Consider the following 16,155-nt stretch of genomic DNA (forward strand, 5'->3'; position numbering starts at 1 on the left):
TTAAGGTGGAACCATTTTTATTATTTGACAGAGACATGTATGTGGATAAAAATCTGTACTTTTGAAACCGCTTTCTTTCCAACGGCCTCCGTGCTCCAGAAGTAACTTTCCTTTTCCAATCTTCATCTCTACGCTATTTACATCTTTAAACTACCTTAGGAAAGCAAAACCTTTTGTAAGGGTACCACTTGGTGATTCTTTCTATCCAAAACTACCAAAAAAGAAAAAAAAGAAAAGAAAAAAAGAAGATGCTTATGTGAAACTGGAAACAATAAACATTGGAGGGAACGGCAATATATATATATATATATTTTGCAAGAACAGATGTCACAGGCCACGTTAGTTTGCTAAAACACACTGACTGGATTAACGTGTGTGTGTGTGTGTGTGTGTGTGTGTGTGTGAATGCTGGTGTGTAGGAATACCACACTAACAATTCCTCTTCTGTTGCAACGTTAAAGCCTATGTTATTTCACAGTTATGCTGTCACCCAAACGCACATTTTTCTACCTTCGTATATTGATAAAACAACAACGGAACAAAATCACGATGGCTTGCAAACCTTGCTATCTTTCACCCCAAACGAGAGAAAAAGGCTGCATAAGATCCTTGGTTGCTTTCTTTGTTTGATTTTTTTTACGCGCCGAAAACAAAAGATCCCTAGATCGTTGTGTTTTTTTTTTAACAACGGAGAAGAACGAAGCAAAAACCTTCACCCAATAATTCCGATCCTTCTTTCTTGAGAAAACCCAATAACAAGTGGAAAGAAGTCATAGCGGATGAAAAGAACGCCTCTTTGGGAGGCAGAAATTCATTTAACGCCGAAAGAAGAAGGTTGACTGAACGAAAGGTGAGGATAAAAACCCAAGTCTTCGTAGGTTCTTTGATAAAACTGCTTTCTGGACAATTAAAAAACTTGAGCCTGCCACGGGGAAAAGAGGCCTAGGGTGTCAAAACGTGACGGGGCCATTCACCCAAGAGGATGGAGAGCCCAATAAGGACCAACGGACCAGAGGAGCGATACAGGGCATCAAACAATTTACAGCATCGTTTAGAGCAGAATGAAAGATACCGAAGTTGACACAAAAGCTTCAGAGGACACAACATGGAACGCAACATTGCACAAGCAGTGCCTACTAGACTAGTGGGGTGTGTCTGTGCCTCCCCTGACGGGAATCACAAAAGCACAGGTTTATTCAGCTCCCAGTAAATCTGGAGGATGTTGCCGCTACACTTCAGAATGAGGAGAGTTGCTTGCCAGAGCTAAAACAAATGGTTTCTTGCCTGCATTTCAACTTAAAATTAAAAAAATACCAAAACAAGGCTAACCTCTGGTTTACGGTTAAGCAGCCAAACCACGAATATTGAGAAGTTAAAAAATGTTTCACAGGAAATCTAAAGCAAACTGAAAACTACCTTCAGCTTCCCTTGGAGGAATATCGGATGATTCTGCCCAATATTTCAGCTAGAAGGGGGGGGGGGAACCCCTAAAAAGTTAATGAGAGTTATTGCTTCCGCTCACTCTAAATTCCAACCCAAAAACCAAGCTTAACTTTCCAGAATAAGGATTTATGTGTAGCAGGACATTTAAGAAGTCTTGTGCCATGTTTTCAAAGTAAGCTTTACCGTAAAGGGGGGGAAATGAACCTAAGGTGAGTTTTTACCTCTCTGCCAAAGCAGAAGATTGGGGGGGGGGTTTAAAGATACAAGAGCCCACCCCCACCCTCTGGTAGTTTTCTCCAGGCCCTTCCTGTTAGGATAACTAACTACCTGAATTCGAACAAGGTGCCCGATTATTCTCTCTTCTGTGACATACTTGATAATGGACTCTTATTTTTTAGGGGGGAGGGGGAAGGCCCAGTGGGTTTGAAGGAACTGCTTTCCTTCTCTTGCTGATTTCCTTCTCCGTCGCCTGAAATCCGTGTGGGCAATGATTAAACCCAGCAAAATTTTCAGGCGAGCAAATGAAAAAAAAAAGAAAAAAGTCAGACTTCTGCGGCGTTAAGGTGTCGCGATTTGACCGTCCTCGCTTAAGCCGCACGGGCCTTTTCTCTCTCTCCTTTTAAATCCTACGGGAGGATTTCTTTCTTTTCCAGATTATTTTCTCTGGGGAATCGGTCTTGCAAAAGCTCTGCTTCGACATCTGATGGGAAGGCATTCCTTGTGCGTTCAGCTGAGGCCAGCCTCCCAGCCCCACTCGCCGATAAAGAGTTCTATTTTATTTTATTTTATTTTTCCAGTGGGTTCTTGGAGATGCTAGGCTGAGCGAATCCAATCCGACGCAACAATTTTCTGGTTTTTTCTTTTCTTTTTTTGCAGGCTGATCGAGGAGGCATTTGGGTCCCGCTAAACTGCTTCCTGGAAAAGAAAGAAAGAGAGAGAGAGAGAGAGAGAGAGAGAGAGAGAGAGAGAAAGAGGAACGAAGGAACAGACAAACAAACGAACAAACAGAAGAGATATTCACAGGTATTTCAGCAAATGTGTGATTTTCCTTTCAGGTTTTTTTTTTTTTTAAACGAAACCCTTCCCTTCCGTCAGATAATACGGGATTGGCTTGCCGCATTCTCTTCTCCACCAAGGAAGTTCTGCTTAGGACAAAACCGGAGCGCACAAATCAAGGGAAAGGATCTGGAGGGGAGAAAATAAAATAAAAGAGGCTATCCCGTTTTTAAATTCCTGGCAGCCGTCTTCCCCCAGTTTAGCTCTCACTCCCACGGGGAGGGGGTGGTTGTGTGGACAGGCAAGAAGAGGCCTTGTGCTGGTCAGACGTGCTGAGTGTTTTATCGTCCTGCCTCCCTCCCAGACGGATCGGTCGCTTCCCAAGGCTCTTATTTCTCTCTATAGTAAAGCAGGTAATATTTCAAAGGATCCGGGAGAGGAAGGCTGAGAATCTTTTCTCTCAAGGTGTTTGTAGCCGGCTCGGGCTTCAGTTCCGGCATAGGTTTCTCCACCTCTTCCCGGCAATCTTCCTCCAATTCCTCACAATTGTTGTCTTCCAAAGGGTTGGAGATCCGGCTCGCAAACACCTCTTTGTCCAAGAAGACGATGGTTTCCATCCGGCGGTGCCGGATGCGCCGCCGTTTAAACCTCGGCGGGTTCCGGAGGCCGTTCCCGTTTTTGCTGGCTGTTTCTTGAGGGATCAGCTTTTTGATGGTGCCACGGATGGCGATGCGAGCCAGGTCCTGTAGGCCGCGAACCATCACCGGGGCTGGAAACGGGGAAGAGGAGAAGGGAACAGGTAAGGGAATCTGTGTTGGAGCCAGAAATTAGACACTAAACCGATAGAACAGGTGTTTAACAGATTAACAGAGCTGGAAGGGACCTTGTAGGTCATCTAGTCCAACCCCCCACCCCCCCAAGCAGGAGACCCTACACCAGTGATGGCGAACCTATGGCACGCGAGCCACAGCTGGACGCAGAGCCTTCTCTGTGAGCACGCCAGCCATCACCCCGGCGCAGCTCCACCATGCATGCACCCAAACCTCCCGCCGGCCAGCTGGTCATTGGGTCTTTGCTGTGCATGCACTGAGGGCGGGGCCTTTCCCGATCTCCGCAGGTTCCCTCCCCAGCATGCCCTACCTTTCTACTCCATTTCTGCCACCTGCACCAACCTGGAGGCCAAAATGGGGTGCGGGGTGCATGTGCAGAGACGTGCATGCATGCGCAGAGTGGGGCGCATGCGCAGGGGGACATTCAGATTCCATTTTGGAGATTGGGGCATACGTGCATCAATTAGCGTGCAAGCATGCATGTTTTGAACACTTGACACCAATGCCCTACACCCTTTCTGATGGATGGCAGTCCAGTCTCTTCTTGAAAGCCTCCAGGGATGAAGTTCCCACAACTTCCGAAGGCAACTTCTGTTCCCTTGGTTGATTGTTCCCACTGTCATAAAATTCCTCCTTATTTCCAGGTGGAATCTCTCCTTGGTCAGTTTCCATCCATTCCTTGTCTGGCCTTCAGGGGCTTTGGAGAATAGTTTGACATCCTCCTCCTCTCTGTGGCAGCCTCTCTAATATTGGAAGATGCTCTCGTGTCTCCCCTGGTCCTTCTCTTCTCTAGACTAGCCATGCCCGGTTTCTGCAACCGTTCATCGCCTGTTTTAGCCTTCAGGCGTCTACAGAGAATCTCTGGAGCTCAGGGTTGAACTCCAGGGCGCTTGGTGCTCTCTGAACTTGGTGGTTTTCTTGCAGACATGGCATTAGCAAACTAACAGAATAACAGAGTTGGCAGAGACTTTGGAGGTCTTCTAGTCCAACCCCTGCTCAAGAAGGAGTTCCTATACCAGCGATGGCAAATCTTTTTTGGCTCGCGTGCCATAAGTGGGGGGAGCGCAGGGAGGTCATGTGCGGGCGTGCCATACCCATAATGCAATGTGCGACCCCCCCCCAGTGTGCATGCGCGCACTACAGGTGCTCACCCCCCCATTTTTACATGCTTTTTTCCCCTCCCCAGGCTCCAGAGGCTTTATAGGAGCCTGGGGAGGGTGAAAACAGCCCCCCCGCCCCCCGGAAGCCCTCCAGAGGCTTCAGGGACCATCAGGAGGCTTCCTGACGCCTTCGAAGCGCTCAAAACGACCCTCCGAGCAAACCGGAGTCACTTCGGTTTGCTCGGAGGGTCGTTTTAAGCATTCCGAAGGCTTCAGGAGGCTTCCCTGAAGCCTCCGGAGCAGTCAAAACGACCCTCTGAGCAAACAGGAAGTCTGTTCCCGAACTTCTGGTTTGCCCGTTGGGCCATTTTTTGCGCTCCGGAGGCTTCACGGAAGCTCATGAAGCCTCCGGAGGGCCTTGGGGGTGGCGGGAGGCTCTTTTCACCCTCCTCAGGCTCCTATAAAGCCTCTGGAGCCTGGGGAGGGTGAAAAATGGCTTTTAAAAAGGGTGAACTCAGCTCCATAGTTTCGCCATCACTGTCCTATACCATTCCTATACCAGAGTCATTGCATACGAGATTGGTAAGCAATACATTTCATAATAAAGAATAGAAATAAATCCCGGACAAATGGCTGTCCAATCTCCTCTTAAAAACCTCCAATAAATGGAGCACCCATGACTTCTGAAGGCCGGTCATTCCACTGATTCTCCCTGTAATATCAGCATTAGAAGGAAACGGGAATGCTCTTTTTATACACAAATTATTTGTAACAAGCCTGATCAAGGAACTACCAAGAACATTCCCACCGATAAGGCACGCCATTTGTATATATGCAGAGAGGAAACCCCATTCCTTTCTAACACTGATGATGTCACCTAGTTGGGTCATGCAATGCCTGCAAGAAAACTACCAACCTCAGAGAGCACCAAGGACCCCACTGTCCTCCTCTTCCTCCTCCTCTTCTTCCTCCTACCCCCTCCACTACACAAACACCCCCCCTTCAAACACTGATGATGTTAACTAGTTGGGTCATGAAACGTCTGCAAGAAAACCCCCAAACTCAGTGTGCACCAAAGACCCACTGTCCTCCTCTTCTTCCACCTCCTCTTTCTCCTCCTCCCTCCACTCCACAAACACCCCTCCTTTCTAGCACTGATGATGTTACCTAGTTGGGACATGAAACGTCTTCAAGAAAACCACCAAGCTCAGAGAGCACCAAAGGCCCACTGTCCTCCTCTTCTTCCACCTCCTCTTCCTCCTCCTCCCTCCACTCCACAAACACCCCTCCCTTCCAGCACTGATGATGTTACTTAGTTGGGTCACGAAACGTCTGCAAAAAACCCACCAAGCTCAGAGAGCACCAAAGACCCCACTGTCCTCCTCTTCTTCCACCTCCTCCTCTTCCTCCTCCGCCTTCTCCCTCCACTACTCAAACACCCCTTTCAAGCACTGATGATGTTACCTAGATGGATCATGAAACGTCTGCAAGAAAACCCCCAAGCTCAGTGTGCACCAAAGATCCCACCGTCCTCCTCTTCCTCCTCCTCCTCCTCTTCCTCCTCTATACAAACACCCCTCCCTTCAAGCACTGATGATGTCACCTAGTTGGGTCATGCAATGTCTGCAAGAAAACCACCAAGCTCAGAGAGCACCAAGGACTCCACAGGAATTACACCGATCAAAAAAGTGCGTCTGATCAAGGAGCTGGTGGCCAGTTGGAGAAATCTATGCCAGGCACGAGCAGAGAGCTGACTGGTCTCTACAATGTCTTCCAAAGCGAGGCAGGACATACAGGTACTCCTCGACTTATTGGGCGACCATTCAAAGTTACAACATCCCTGAAAAAAGTGACTTACGACCATTGTTCACGCTTGCGACGGTGACAGCATCCCCAGAGTCACTTGGATCAAAATCCAGACACTGGGCAACTGACTCATATTTATGACGGTTGCCGTGTCACAGGGTCATGCGATCCCCTTTCTTACAGGCAAAATCAAAGGGAAAGCTGGATTCGCTTAACAACCTTACCAAGGGCAGTGATTCACTTAATAATAATAATAATAATAATAATAATAATAATAATAATAATAATAATAATAATAATAATAATAATAATAATAATAATATTATTTGATTAGCCGCAACCCTCTCCCGAAGGACTCGGGGTGGCGTACAATCAAACGGATAAAAAATACACATAGGACAAACATATATACAAGAGAACAGAGACATATACATATGTGCATGGAGGAGGATGGACTTAAGTGAAAGACAGTTAAAAATACAATTTAAAATCCCCTAATAAAATTACCAAATTAAAAAACCCATCAGGAGCGTTACGAAGTTATGGTCGAGCCAGGCCAGCTATTTGGAAAAGGTGGGTCTTGAGCTTGGCACGGAAGGAGCGGAGGTCAGTAGTAGTCCTAATATCCGGGGGGAGGTCATTCCACAGGGCTGGGCCCGCCACAGAGAAGGCTCTGCTCCTAGGCGCCGCCCCATGGCACTGTCTGGTAGACGGCACCTGGAGAAGTCCCTCTCTGTGCGAGCGGATGGGTCGTAGGGATGTATGGGGCAGAATACGATCCCGCAGGTAACTAGGTCCTGAGCCATGGAGCGCTTTAAAGATCGTAATCAAAACCTTGAAACGCAACTGCGGCAAGAAAAGGGGTTAAAATGGGGCGGAATTCCCTTAGCAAGCGTTTCACTTAGCAACATCAATGTTGGCCTCAATTGTGGTCACAGGTAGAGGACTACCTGTAATGAGATCTCCCGAGCAACCAGAATGGCTGCAACATCAAGGAGTTACTGCAGTATCGTAACGGCTGCCATGTTGCTTCCCCCCCGCCCCCCCAGCTTCCTGCGGTCCGAAATTAGCCTAAACAGATCAATAGGTGCCACTTTGGTGGGAAGGTCACCGCGATGATGTCATGCTAGCCACGTGACCACAGATGTGTCTTTGGACAGCGCTGGCTCAATGGCTTTGAAAAGGAGAAGAACGGCGCCCCCTAGAGTCGGCAACGCCTAGTGGAGTATCAAGATTCTCAGTCAGATGCTTCCCCCCTCCCTTCTTCTCTTTTTCAAGAGGCCCCTGCGCTTCCTGGTTTTTCTCTGAAGACGTTTCGCTTCTCATCCAAGAATCTGGAACTAGGCCGCCTACGGTCTGACCTAAGCGCAGTGTCAGGGTTCCAAACATCATCCCAAATTAAATCAGAGTACACCAAATTATCCGCTACAACGTCCTACCTGTCAACGGCTACTTCAGCTTCAACCGCCATAATGCACGGGCAAACAATCGATACAAACTCAAGGCAAACTGTTCCAAACTCGATTGCTGAAAATGCGACTTCAGCAACCGAGTGTGGTCAATGTTGATGTGCTTGTCTCTAACCTGACTTTATTATATTTTAAATAAATAACTCAATGCAGCAAACATTCTTAATACTCCTCCCTCCTTTTATTTTCCCCACAACCCTGTGAGGTGGTTTAGACTGATGGAAAAGTAAGCCAAAGTCACCCAGCTGGCTTTCGTGCCTAAGGCAGGACTAGAACTCACAGTCTCCTGGTGATTGGCCCAAAGTCACCCAGCCAGTGGTGAAATCTATTTTTTTCCCCTACCAGTTCTGTGGGCGTGGCTTGGTGGGGGTCATGTGACTAGGGTGGTGATGGTGTAAAAGACAGAAACTCACTTTAACAATGTCCTGCTGGAGCAGGGGGTTGGACTAGATGACCTCCAGGTCCCTTCCAGCCCTGGACTGATGTGTTCTTTCATGGTATCCTCTGAAGCTGCGTCTAATGCCAGGTTTATGGTCCTTCCTTCCTCTCTTTTTTCCCTTCCTCCCTCTCTCTTTCTTTCTCCCTTCCCTCACTTTTTTCTCCCACTCCATTTCTTTTTCTTCTTTCTTTCTTTCTTTCTTTCTTTCTTTCTTTCTTTCTTTCTTTCTTTCTTTCTTTCTTTTTCTTCTTTCTTTCTCTTTCTTCTTTCTTTCTTTCCTTCCTTCTTTCTTTTTTTCTTCCCTTCCTCTCTCTCCCTCCCTCCCCCCTCTCCCTCTCTCTCTGCACCACCATCCCATTTTTGGCCTAGCACAGCAATGGCGAACCTTTTTTGGCTTGCGTGCCTTAAGTGGGGGGAGCGCAGGGAGGTCATGTGCGGGCGTGCCATACCCATAATGCAATGTGTGACACCCCCAGTGCGCATGCGCGCACTACAGGTGCTCACCCCCCCATTTTTACATGCTTTTTTCCCCTCCCCAGGCTCCAGAGGCTTTATAGGAGCCTGGGGAGGGTGAAAACAGCCTCCCCTGCCCCCCTGGAAGCCCTCCGGAGGCTTCAGGGACCGTCAGGAGGCTTTCCTGACACCTTCGGAGCGCTCAAAACAACCCTCCGAGCAAACCAGAAGTCACTTCCGGTTTGCTCGGAGGGTCGTTTTAAGCGTTCCGAAGGCTTCAGGAGGCTTCCCTGAAGCCTCCGGAGCAGTCCAAATGACCCTCTGAGCAACCAGGAAGTCTGTTCCCTAACTTCTGGTTTGCCCTTAGGGCTGTTTTTTGTGCTCCGGAGGCTTCACGGAAGCTCATAAAGCCTCCGGAGGGCCTTGGGGGGGAAGGCTCTTTTCACCCTCCCCAGGCTCCTATAAAGCCTCTGGAGCCTGGGGAGGATGAAAAATGGCGTGCCCTGACAAATGGCTCTGCATGCCACTTGTGGCACGCGTGCCATAGGTTCGCCATCACTGGCCTAGCAGGTCTCAGGGAAGCCTCCTGGGCACAAAAATGGACCCCAAATGCTTAAAAAAAGTATGTAAAAATAAAGTTCCTACCATCGCGCAGCACAGCTGATCGTCGGAAGTTTTTTTTAACTTTGTCAAGCATTTTTTTTACTGCTGGTTCGGGTGAACTGGCCTGAACTGGTAGCATTTTACCCCTGCACCCAGCCGTCTTTCATGCCTAAGGCGGAACTAGAACTCACAGCCTGATTGGCCCAGTCACCCAACTGCCGTTCATGCTTAAGGAGGGACTAGAACTCAGAGTCTCCTGGTGATTGGCCCAAAGAAACCCAGCTGGCTTTCATGCCTAAGGCGGGACTAGAACTCACACCCTCCTGGCTTCTGGGCTTAAGCACTAGACCCAATCTTCAAAATGGAGCGAATGGACAGATAAACAGAGATGTGGACGTAGGTGTGGTTGACTTACGCAATTGAACCAGTCTTGACTTCCCTGAATCTAAGTGGTTGGGTTGGATCAGAGGAGCAAAGGAGACAGCCAGGATTTTCTTGGTCTGCCAGGCGGAAGGGCCTGTTCGAGTAATCTTTGTCAGCTGCATGGAACGACAAAAGCAGGAGGTCAAGTGTCTGCTGGGGCAGAAATCATCAAACACAACCTTCCCCCCCCCGCCCCCCAATACACCCACCCACTTCCCTGCTTCAGACATTGCAAATGTGACCCTTGCTAAACGTAAATCCCAGCAGTCGTAGTGGTTCGCGGCAGACTTCAGCTCCCAGAAGACTTAGCCGTGGCCCCGTTGCCCAAGGAAATTCTGGAAGTTGCTCTAGAGCAGTGTTTTTCAACCTTGGCAACTTGAAGATGTCCGGACTTCAACTCCCAGAATTCCCCAGCCAGCATTCGCTGGCTGGGGAATTCTGGGAGTTGAAGTCCGGATATCTTCAAGTTGCCAAGGTTGAAAAACACTGCTCTAGAGACCTGGAAGTTGCTAAGAGTGGGATGGCGGGCTGTAGACTGAGAAACTAGGGTTTCTCAAACTCAACTGTTCCAAAGTTGGGTGGACTTCAATGCCCAGAATGCTCTAGACAGGATGCTGGCTGGGGAATTCTGGGAGTTGAAGTTCCCGTATCTTAAAAGTTGTGGAGGTTGAGATACACTGCACCGTAACAGCCTTTCCAGCAAGCTACCATATTTTTTCGGACTGTTAAGACGCACTGGTGTATAAGACGCACCAAGATTTCGAAGAGGTAAGTGAGAAAAAAAAGTTTTTGTCCTCCCTGGCCCCCAGGAGCATTCTGCAGGCTTCAGCGGGGCTGGGGGAAGGCAAAAACGCTCCCATTTTCTGCAAAAAACGGATGGAAAACGGGTTGTTTTTTGCAAAAATGGAGGCGATTTTGCTGAAGCCTGCAGAATGCTGCTGGGGGCTGGGGGAAGGTAAAAATGCCTCTGTTTTTGCGAAAAACAGCCCTTTCGTTTTGCAAAAATAGGATGCAGGGGTGGGGCTTTGGGAGGCCAAAAAAGGCTGTATTTGGTGTATAAGACGCACTAACATTTCCACGCTTTTAGGGGGGGGGAAGGTACGTCTTATACTCCCAAAAATATGGTATCTCTCCCCAGCGCCATCAGATAGCTCAGAGTGGGGAACAATGGCCCCTTTATGACTTGTGGACTTCAACTCCCAGCATGCTATACAATTTAAAGTGTCCCTCAGTCCTAGTCTGAAAAATTGCCTCTTCCCTATCAAACTAAAGGCCCAACAATTTCAGCTTTGTACCTCTCTCCCTCTGCCAGTTGGCTTGTTCCTTCTCTAGGTCTCCCACTCTCTGCCCAGTGGGCTTGCTCCTTCTCTAGGTCTCCCACTCTCTGCCCAGTGGGCTTGCTCCTTCTCTAGGTCTCCCACTCTCTGCCCAGTGAGTTTGCTCCTTCTCTAGGTCTCCCACTCTCCACCCAGTGGGCTTGCTCCTTCTCTAGGTCTCCCACTCTCCACCCAGTGGGCTTGCTCCTTCTCTAGGTCTCCCACTCTCCACCCAGTGGGCTTGCTCCTTCTCTAGGTCTCCCACTCTCTGCCCAGTGGGCTTGCTCCTTCTCTAGGTCTCCCACTCTCCGCCCAGTGGGCTTGCTCCTTCTCTAGGTCTCCCACTCTCCACCCAGTGGGCTTGCTCCTTCTCTAGGTCTCCCACTCTCCACCCAGTGGGCTTGCTCCTTCTCTAGGTCTCCCACTCTCTGCCCAGTGAGCTTGCTCCTTCTCTAGGTCTCCCACTCTCTGCCCAGTGAGCTTGCTCCTTCTCTAGGTCTCCCACTCTCCACCCAGTGGGCTTGCTCCTTCTCTAGGTCTCCCACTCTCTGCCCAGTGGGCTTGCTCCTTCTCTAGGTCTCCCACTCTCTGCCCAGTGAGCTTGCTCCTTCTCTAGGTCTCCCACTCTCCACCCAGTGGGCTTGCTCCTTCTCTAGGTCTCCCACTCTCTGCCCAGTGGGCTTGCTCCTTCTCTAGGTCTCCCACTCTCTGCCCAGTGGGCTTGCTCCTTCTCTAGGTCTCCCACTCTCCACCCAGTGGGCTTGCTCCTTCTCTAGGTCTCCCACTCTCTGCCCAGTGAGCTTGCTCCTTCTCTAGGTCTCCCACTCTCCGCCCAGTGGGCTTGCTCCTTCTCTAGGTCTCCCACTCTCTGCCCAGTGAGCTTGCTCCTTCTCTAGGTCTCCCACTCTCTGCCCAGTGAGTTTGCTCCTTCTCTAGGTCTCCCACTCTCTGCCCAGTGGGCTTGCTCCTTCTCTAGGTCTCCCACTCTCTGCCCAGTGAGTTTGCTCCTTCTCTAGGTCTCCCACTCTCCGCCCAGTGGGCTTGCTCCTTCTCTAGGTCTCCCACTCTCCGCCCAGTGGGCTTGCTCCTTCTCTAGGTCTCCCACTCTCCACCCAGTGGGCTTGCTCCTTCTCTAGGTCTCCCACTCTCTGCCCAGTGAGTTTGCTCCTTCTCTAGGTCTCCCACTCTCTGCCCAGTGGGCTTGCTCCTTCTCTAGGTCTCCCACTCTCTGCCCAGTGAGTTTGCTCCTTCTCTAGGTCTCCCACTCTCCGCCCAGTGGGCTTGCTCCTTCTCTAGGTCTCCCACTCTCCGCCCAGTGGGCTTGCTCCTTCTCTAGGTCTCCCACTCTCCACCCAGTGGGCTTGCTCCTTCTCTAGGTCTCCCACTCTCCGCCCAGTGGGCTTGCTCCTTCTCTAGGTCTCCCACTCTCTGCCCAGTGAGCTTGCTCCTTCTCTAGGTCTCCCACTCTCTGCCCAGTGAGCTTGCTCCTTCTCTAGGTCTCCCACTCTCTGCCCAGTGGGCTTGCTCCTTCTCTAGGTCTCCCACTCTCTGCCCAGTGAGTTTGCTCCTTCTCTAGGTCTCCCACTCTCCGCCCAGTGGGCTTGCTTCTTCTCTAGGTCTCCCACTCTCTGCCCAGTGGGCTTGCTCCTTCTCTAGGTCTCCCACTCTCTGCCCAGTGAGTTTGCTCCTTCTCTAGGTCTCCCACTCTCCACCCAGTGGGCTTGCTCCTTCTCTAGGTCTCCCACTCTCTGCCCAGTGAGTTTGCTCCTTCTCTAGGTCTCCCACTCTCCACCCAGTGGGCTTGCTCCTTCTCTAGGTCTCCCACTCTCTGCCCAGTGGGCTTGCTCCTTCTCTAGGTCTCCCACTCTCCGCCCAGTGGGCTTGCTCCTTCTCTAGGTCTCCCACTCTCCACCCAGTGGGCTTGCTCCTTCTCTAGGTCTCCCACTCTCCACCCAGTGGGCTTGCTCCTTCTCTAGGTCTCCCACTCTCTGCCCAGTGAGCTTGCTCCTTCTCTAGGTCTCCCACTCTCCACCCAGTGGGCTTGCTCCTTCTCTAGGTCTCCCACTCTCTGCCCAGTGAGTTTGCTCCTTCTCTAGGTCTCCCACTCTCCACCCAGTGGGCTTGCTCCTTCTCTAGGTCTCCCACTCTCTGCCCAGTGGGCTTGCTCCTTCTCTAGGTCTCCCACTCTCCGCCCAGTGGGCTTGCTCCTTCTCTAGGTCTCCCACTCTCCACCCAGTGGGCTTGCTCCTTCTCTAGGTCTCCCACTCTCCACCCAGTGGGCTTGCTCCTTCTCTAGGTCTCCCACTCTCTGCCCAGTGAGCTTGCTCCTTCTCTAGGTCTCCCACTCTCCACCCAGTGGGCTTGCTCCTTCTCTAGGTCTCCCACTCTCTGCCCAGTGGGCTTGCTCCTTCTCTAGGTCTCCCACTCTCCGCCCAGTGAGCTTGCTCCTTCTCTAGGTCTCCCACTCTCCACCCAGTGGGCTTGCTCCTTCTCTAGGTCTCCCACTCTCTGCCCAGTGGGCTTGCTCCTTCTCTAGGTCTCCCACTCTCTGCCCAGTGAGTTTGCTCCTTCTCTAGGTCTCCCACTCTCCGCCCAGTGGGCTTGCTCCTTCTCTAGGTCTCCCACTCTCCGCCCAGTGGGCTTGCTCCTTCTCTAGGTCTCCCACTCTCCACCCAGTGGGCTTGCTCCTTCTCTAGGTCTCCCACTCTCTGCCCAGTGAGTTTGCTCCTTCTCTAGGTCTCCCACTCTCTGCCCAGTGGGCTTGCTCCTTCTCTAGGTCTCCCACTCTCTGCCCAGTGAGTTTGCTCCTTCTCTAGGTCTCCCACTCTCCGCCCAGTGGGCTTGCTCCTTCTCTAGGTCTCCCACTCTCCGCCCAGTGGGCTTGCTCCTTCTCTAGGTCTCCCACTCTCCGCCCAGTGGGCTTGCTCCTTCTCTAGGTCTCCCACTCTCCACCCAGTGGGCTTGCTCCTTCTCTAGGTCTCCCACTCTCCACCCAGTGGGCTTGCTCCTTCTCTAGGTCTCCCACTCTCTGCCCAGTGAGCTTGCTCCTTCTCTAGGTCTCCCACTCTCTGCCCAGTGAGCTTGCTCCTTCTCTAGGTCTCCCACTCTCCACCCAGTGGGCTTGCTCCTTCTCTAGGTCTCCCACTCTCTGCCCAGTGGGCTTGCTCCTTCTCTAGGTCTCCCACTCTCTGCCCAGTGAGTTTGCTCCTTCTCTAGGTCTCCCACTCTCCACCCAGTGGGCTTGCTCCTTCTCTAGGTCTCCCACTCTCTGCCCAGTGAGTTTGCTCCTTCTCTAGGTCTCCCACTCTCCACCCAGTGGGCTTGCTCCTTCTCTAGGTCTCCCACTCTCTGCCCAGTGGGCTTGCTCCTTCTCTAGGTCTCCCACTCTCCGCCCAGTGGGCTTGCTCCTTCTCTAGGTCTCCCACTCTCCACCCAGTGGGCTTGCTCCTTCTCTAGGTCTCCCACTCTCCACCCAGTGGGCTTGCTCCTTCTCTAGGTCTCCCACTCTCTGCCCAGTGAGCTTGCTCCTTCTCTAGGTCTCCCACTCTCCGCCCAGTGGGCTTGCTCCTTCTCTAGGTCTCCCACTCTCCGCCCAGTGGGCTTGCTCCTTCTCTAGGTCTCCCACTCTCCGCCCAGTGAGCTTGCTCCTTCTCTAGGTCTCCCACTCTCCACCCAGTGGGCTTGCTCCTTCTCTAGGTCTCCCACTCTCCGCCCAGTGAGCTTGCTCCTTCTCTAGGTCTCCCACTCTCCGCCCAGTGGGCTTGCTCCTTCTCTAGGTCTCCCACTCTCTGCCCAGTGAGCTTGCTCCTTCTCTAGGTCTCCCACTCTCTGCCCAGTGAGTTTGCTCCTTCTCTAGGTCTCCCACTCTCTGCCCAGTGGGCTTGCTCCTTCTCTAGGTCTCCCACTCTCTGCCCAGTGAGTTTGCTCCTTCTCTAGGTCTCCCACACTCCGCCCAGTGGGCTTGCTCCTTCTCTAGGTCTCCCACTCTCCGCCCAGTGGGCTTGCTCCTTCTCTAGGTCTCCCACTCTCCACCCAGTGGGCTTGCTCCTTCTCTAGGTCTCCCACTCTCTGCCCAGTGAGTTTGCTCCTTCTCTAGGTCTCCCACTCTCTGCCCAGTGGGCTTGCTCCTTCTCTAGGTCTCCCACTCTCTGCCCAGTGAGTTTGCTCCTTCTCTAGGTCTCCCACTCTCCGCCCAGTGGGCTTGCTCCTTCTCTAGGTCTCCCACTCTCCGCCCAGTGGGCTTGCTCCTTCTCTAGGTCTCCCACTCTCCACCCAGTGGGCTTGCTCCTTCTCTAGGTCTCCCACTCTCCACCCAGTGGGCTTGCTCCTTCTCTAGGTCTCCCACTCTCCACCCAGTGGGCTTGCTCCTTCTCTAGGTCTCCCACTCTCCAACCAGTTGGCTTGCTCCTTCTCTAGGCCTCCCACTCTCCATTCCCCCAGCTATCTCAGATCTGTTTAATTTTGTGGGTGCCCTTTCATTTGTCTCTTGGAAGATGGTATATAAAGGTCACCCTTTATGGAATTTACCGAACTCAGAACAGTATCGGAGACAATTGAAGGCACCCATCCCACTATCAAACCTTCTCCTCCAGGGGCATGACAAGAACCCCCCCGACTTTCAGCAAGTTCTTCATGTAATCCTCGTGCTCCTTCTGGACGCCGGCTCCACAGTAGACGCGGTCGTATTGAGAGCATTCCGGAGAGATTTCCAAACAGTTTCCAGAGACAAAGGATGGCTCGCAGAACTCAAACCTCGGAAGGAAGGAAGGTGGGTGGTGAACGAGACTTTCTTCACGGCAGGAGAATTCAACAGTGAGAGCGGTTTAGTTTATTTTAGTTTTAAACCTCACCTGCGGGATGTGGCTGCTAGAGTCACCGCCACGAGGCGAGGCAGGTGTCGGGGTATGGAGAGACTGGCTGCGGGGGCTCTGGGGTGAGCCAGTGTGGGCGCATGGGGCAGTTCCACTCCCCTGCCTCACGGTGGCGGCATTGCACAGCCTCCTGCCCCGCCATAAGCAACCAGAAGAAGTGGGCCTCCCATACAAGGGGAAAAAAAATAAGGCACACCCTGAAAATAAGCCCTAGTGCTTATTTTGGGGTCCAAAAGAAAATAAGACCTGCTCAGCCCACATACAATAACCGTCCACACAAAAACAGCTGTGACAGCAAAAAAAGAAAAATGAACATATTATAGGGATCCACTATATACAACCTTCACCTTTCAGAACCAAAGAGAGTGGGAAGTTAGAGAAGGGGGTGGGGGTGGGGCTAATGTAA

The 16,155-nt window shown here is 51.5% G+C and overlaps 1 protein-coding gene across 1 annotated transcript in view; it reads right to left on the reverse strand.

The window, feature by feature from the left end:
- PCMTD2 (protein-L-isoaspartate (D-aspartate) O-methyltransferase domain containing 2) overlaps window positions 1-16,155 on the reverse strand; it is a 53,372-nt gene continuing 37,217 nt past the window's right edge. Inside the window, exons 4-6 of the mRNA XM_081949775.1 lie at window positions 15,459-15,630; window positions 9,555-9,678; window positions 1-3,208 (exon numbers count right to left, since the gene is read on the reverse strand). Of these exons, the coding sequence (XP_081805901.1) occupies window positions 2,829-3,208; window positions 9,555-9,678; window positions 15,459-15,630 (676 nt within the window). The 3' untranslated portion in view covers window positions 1-2,828. The remainder of the gene's footprint in view (window positions 3,209-9,554; window positions 9,679-15,458; window positions 15,631-16,155) is intronic.

This window comes from Natrix helvetica, assembly GCF_964273705.1.
Source record: "Natrix helvetica genome assembly, chromosome: 3".
Taxonomy (NCBI): domain Eukaryota; kingdom Metazoa; phylum Chordata; class Lepidosauria; order Squamata; family Natricidae; genus Natrix; species Natrix helvetica.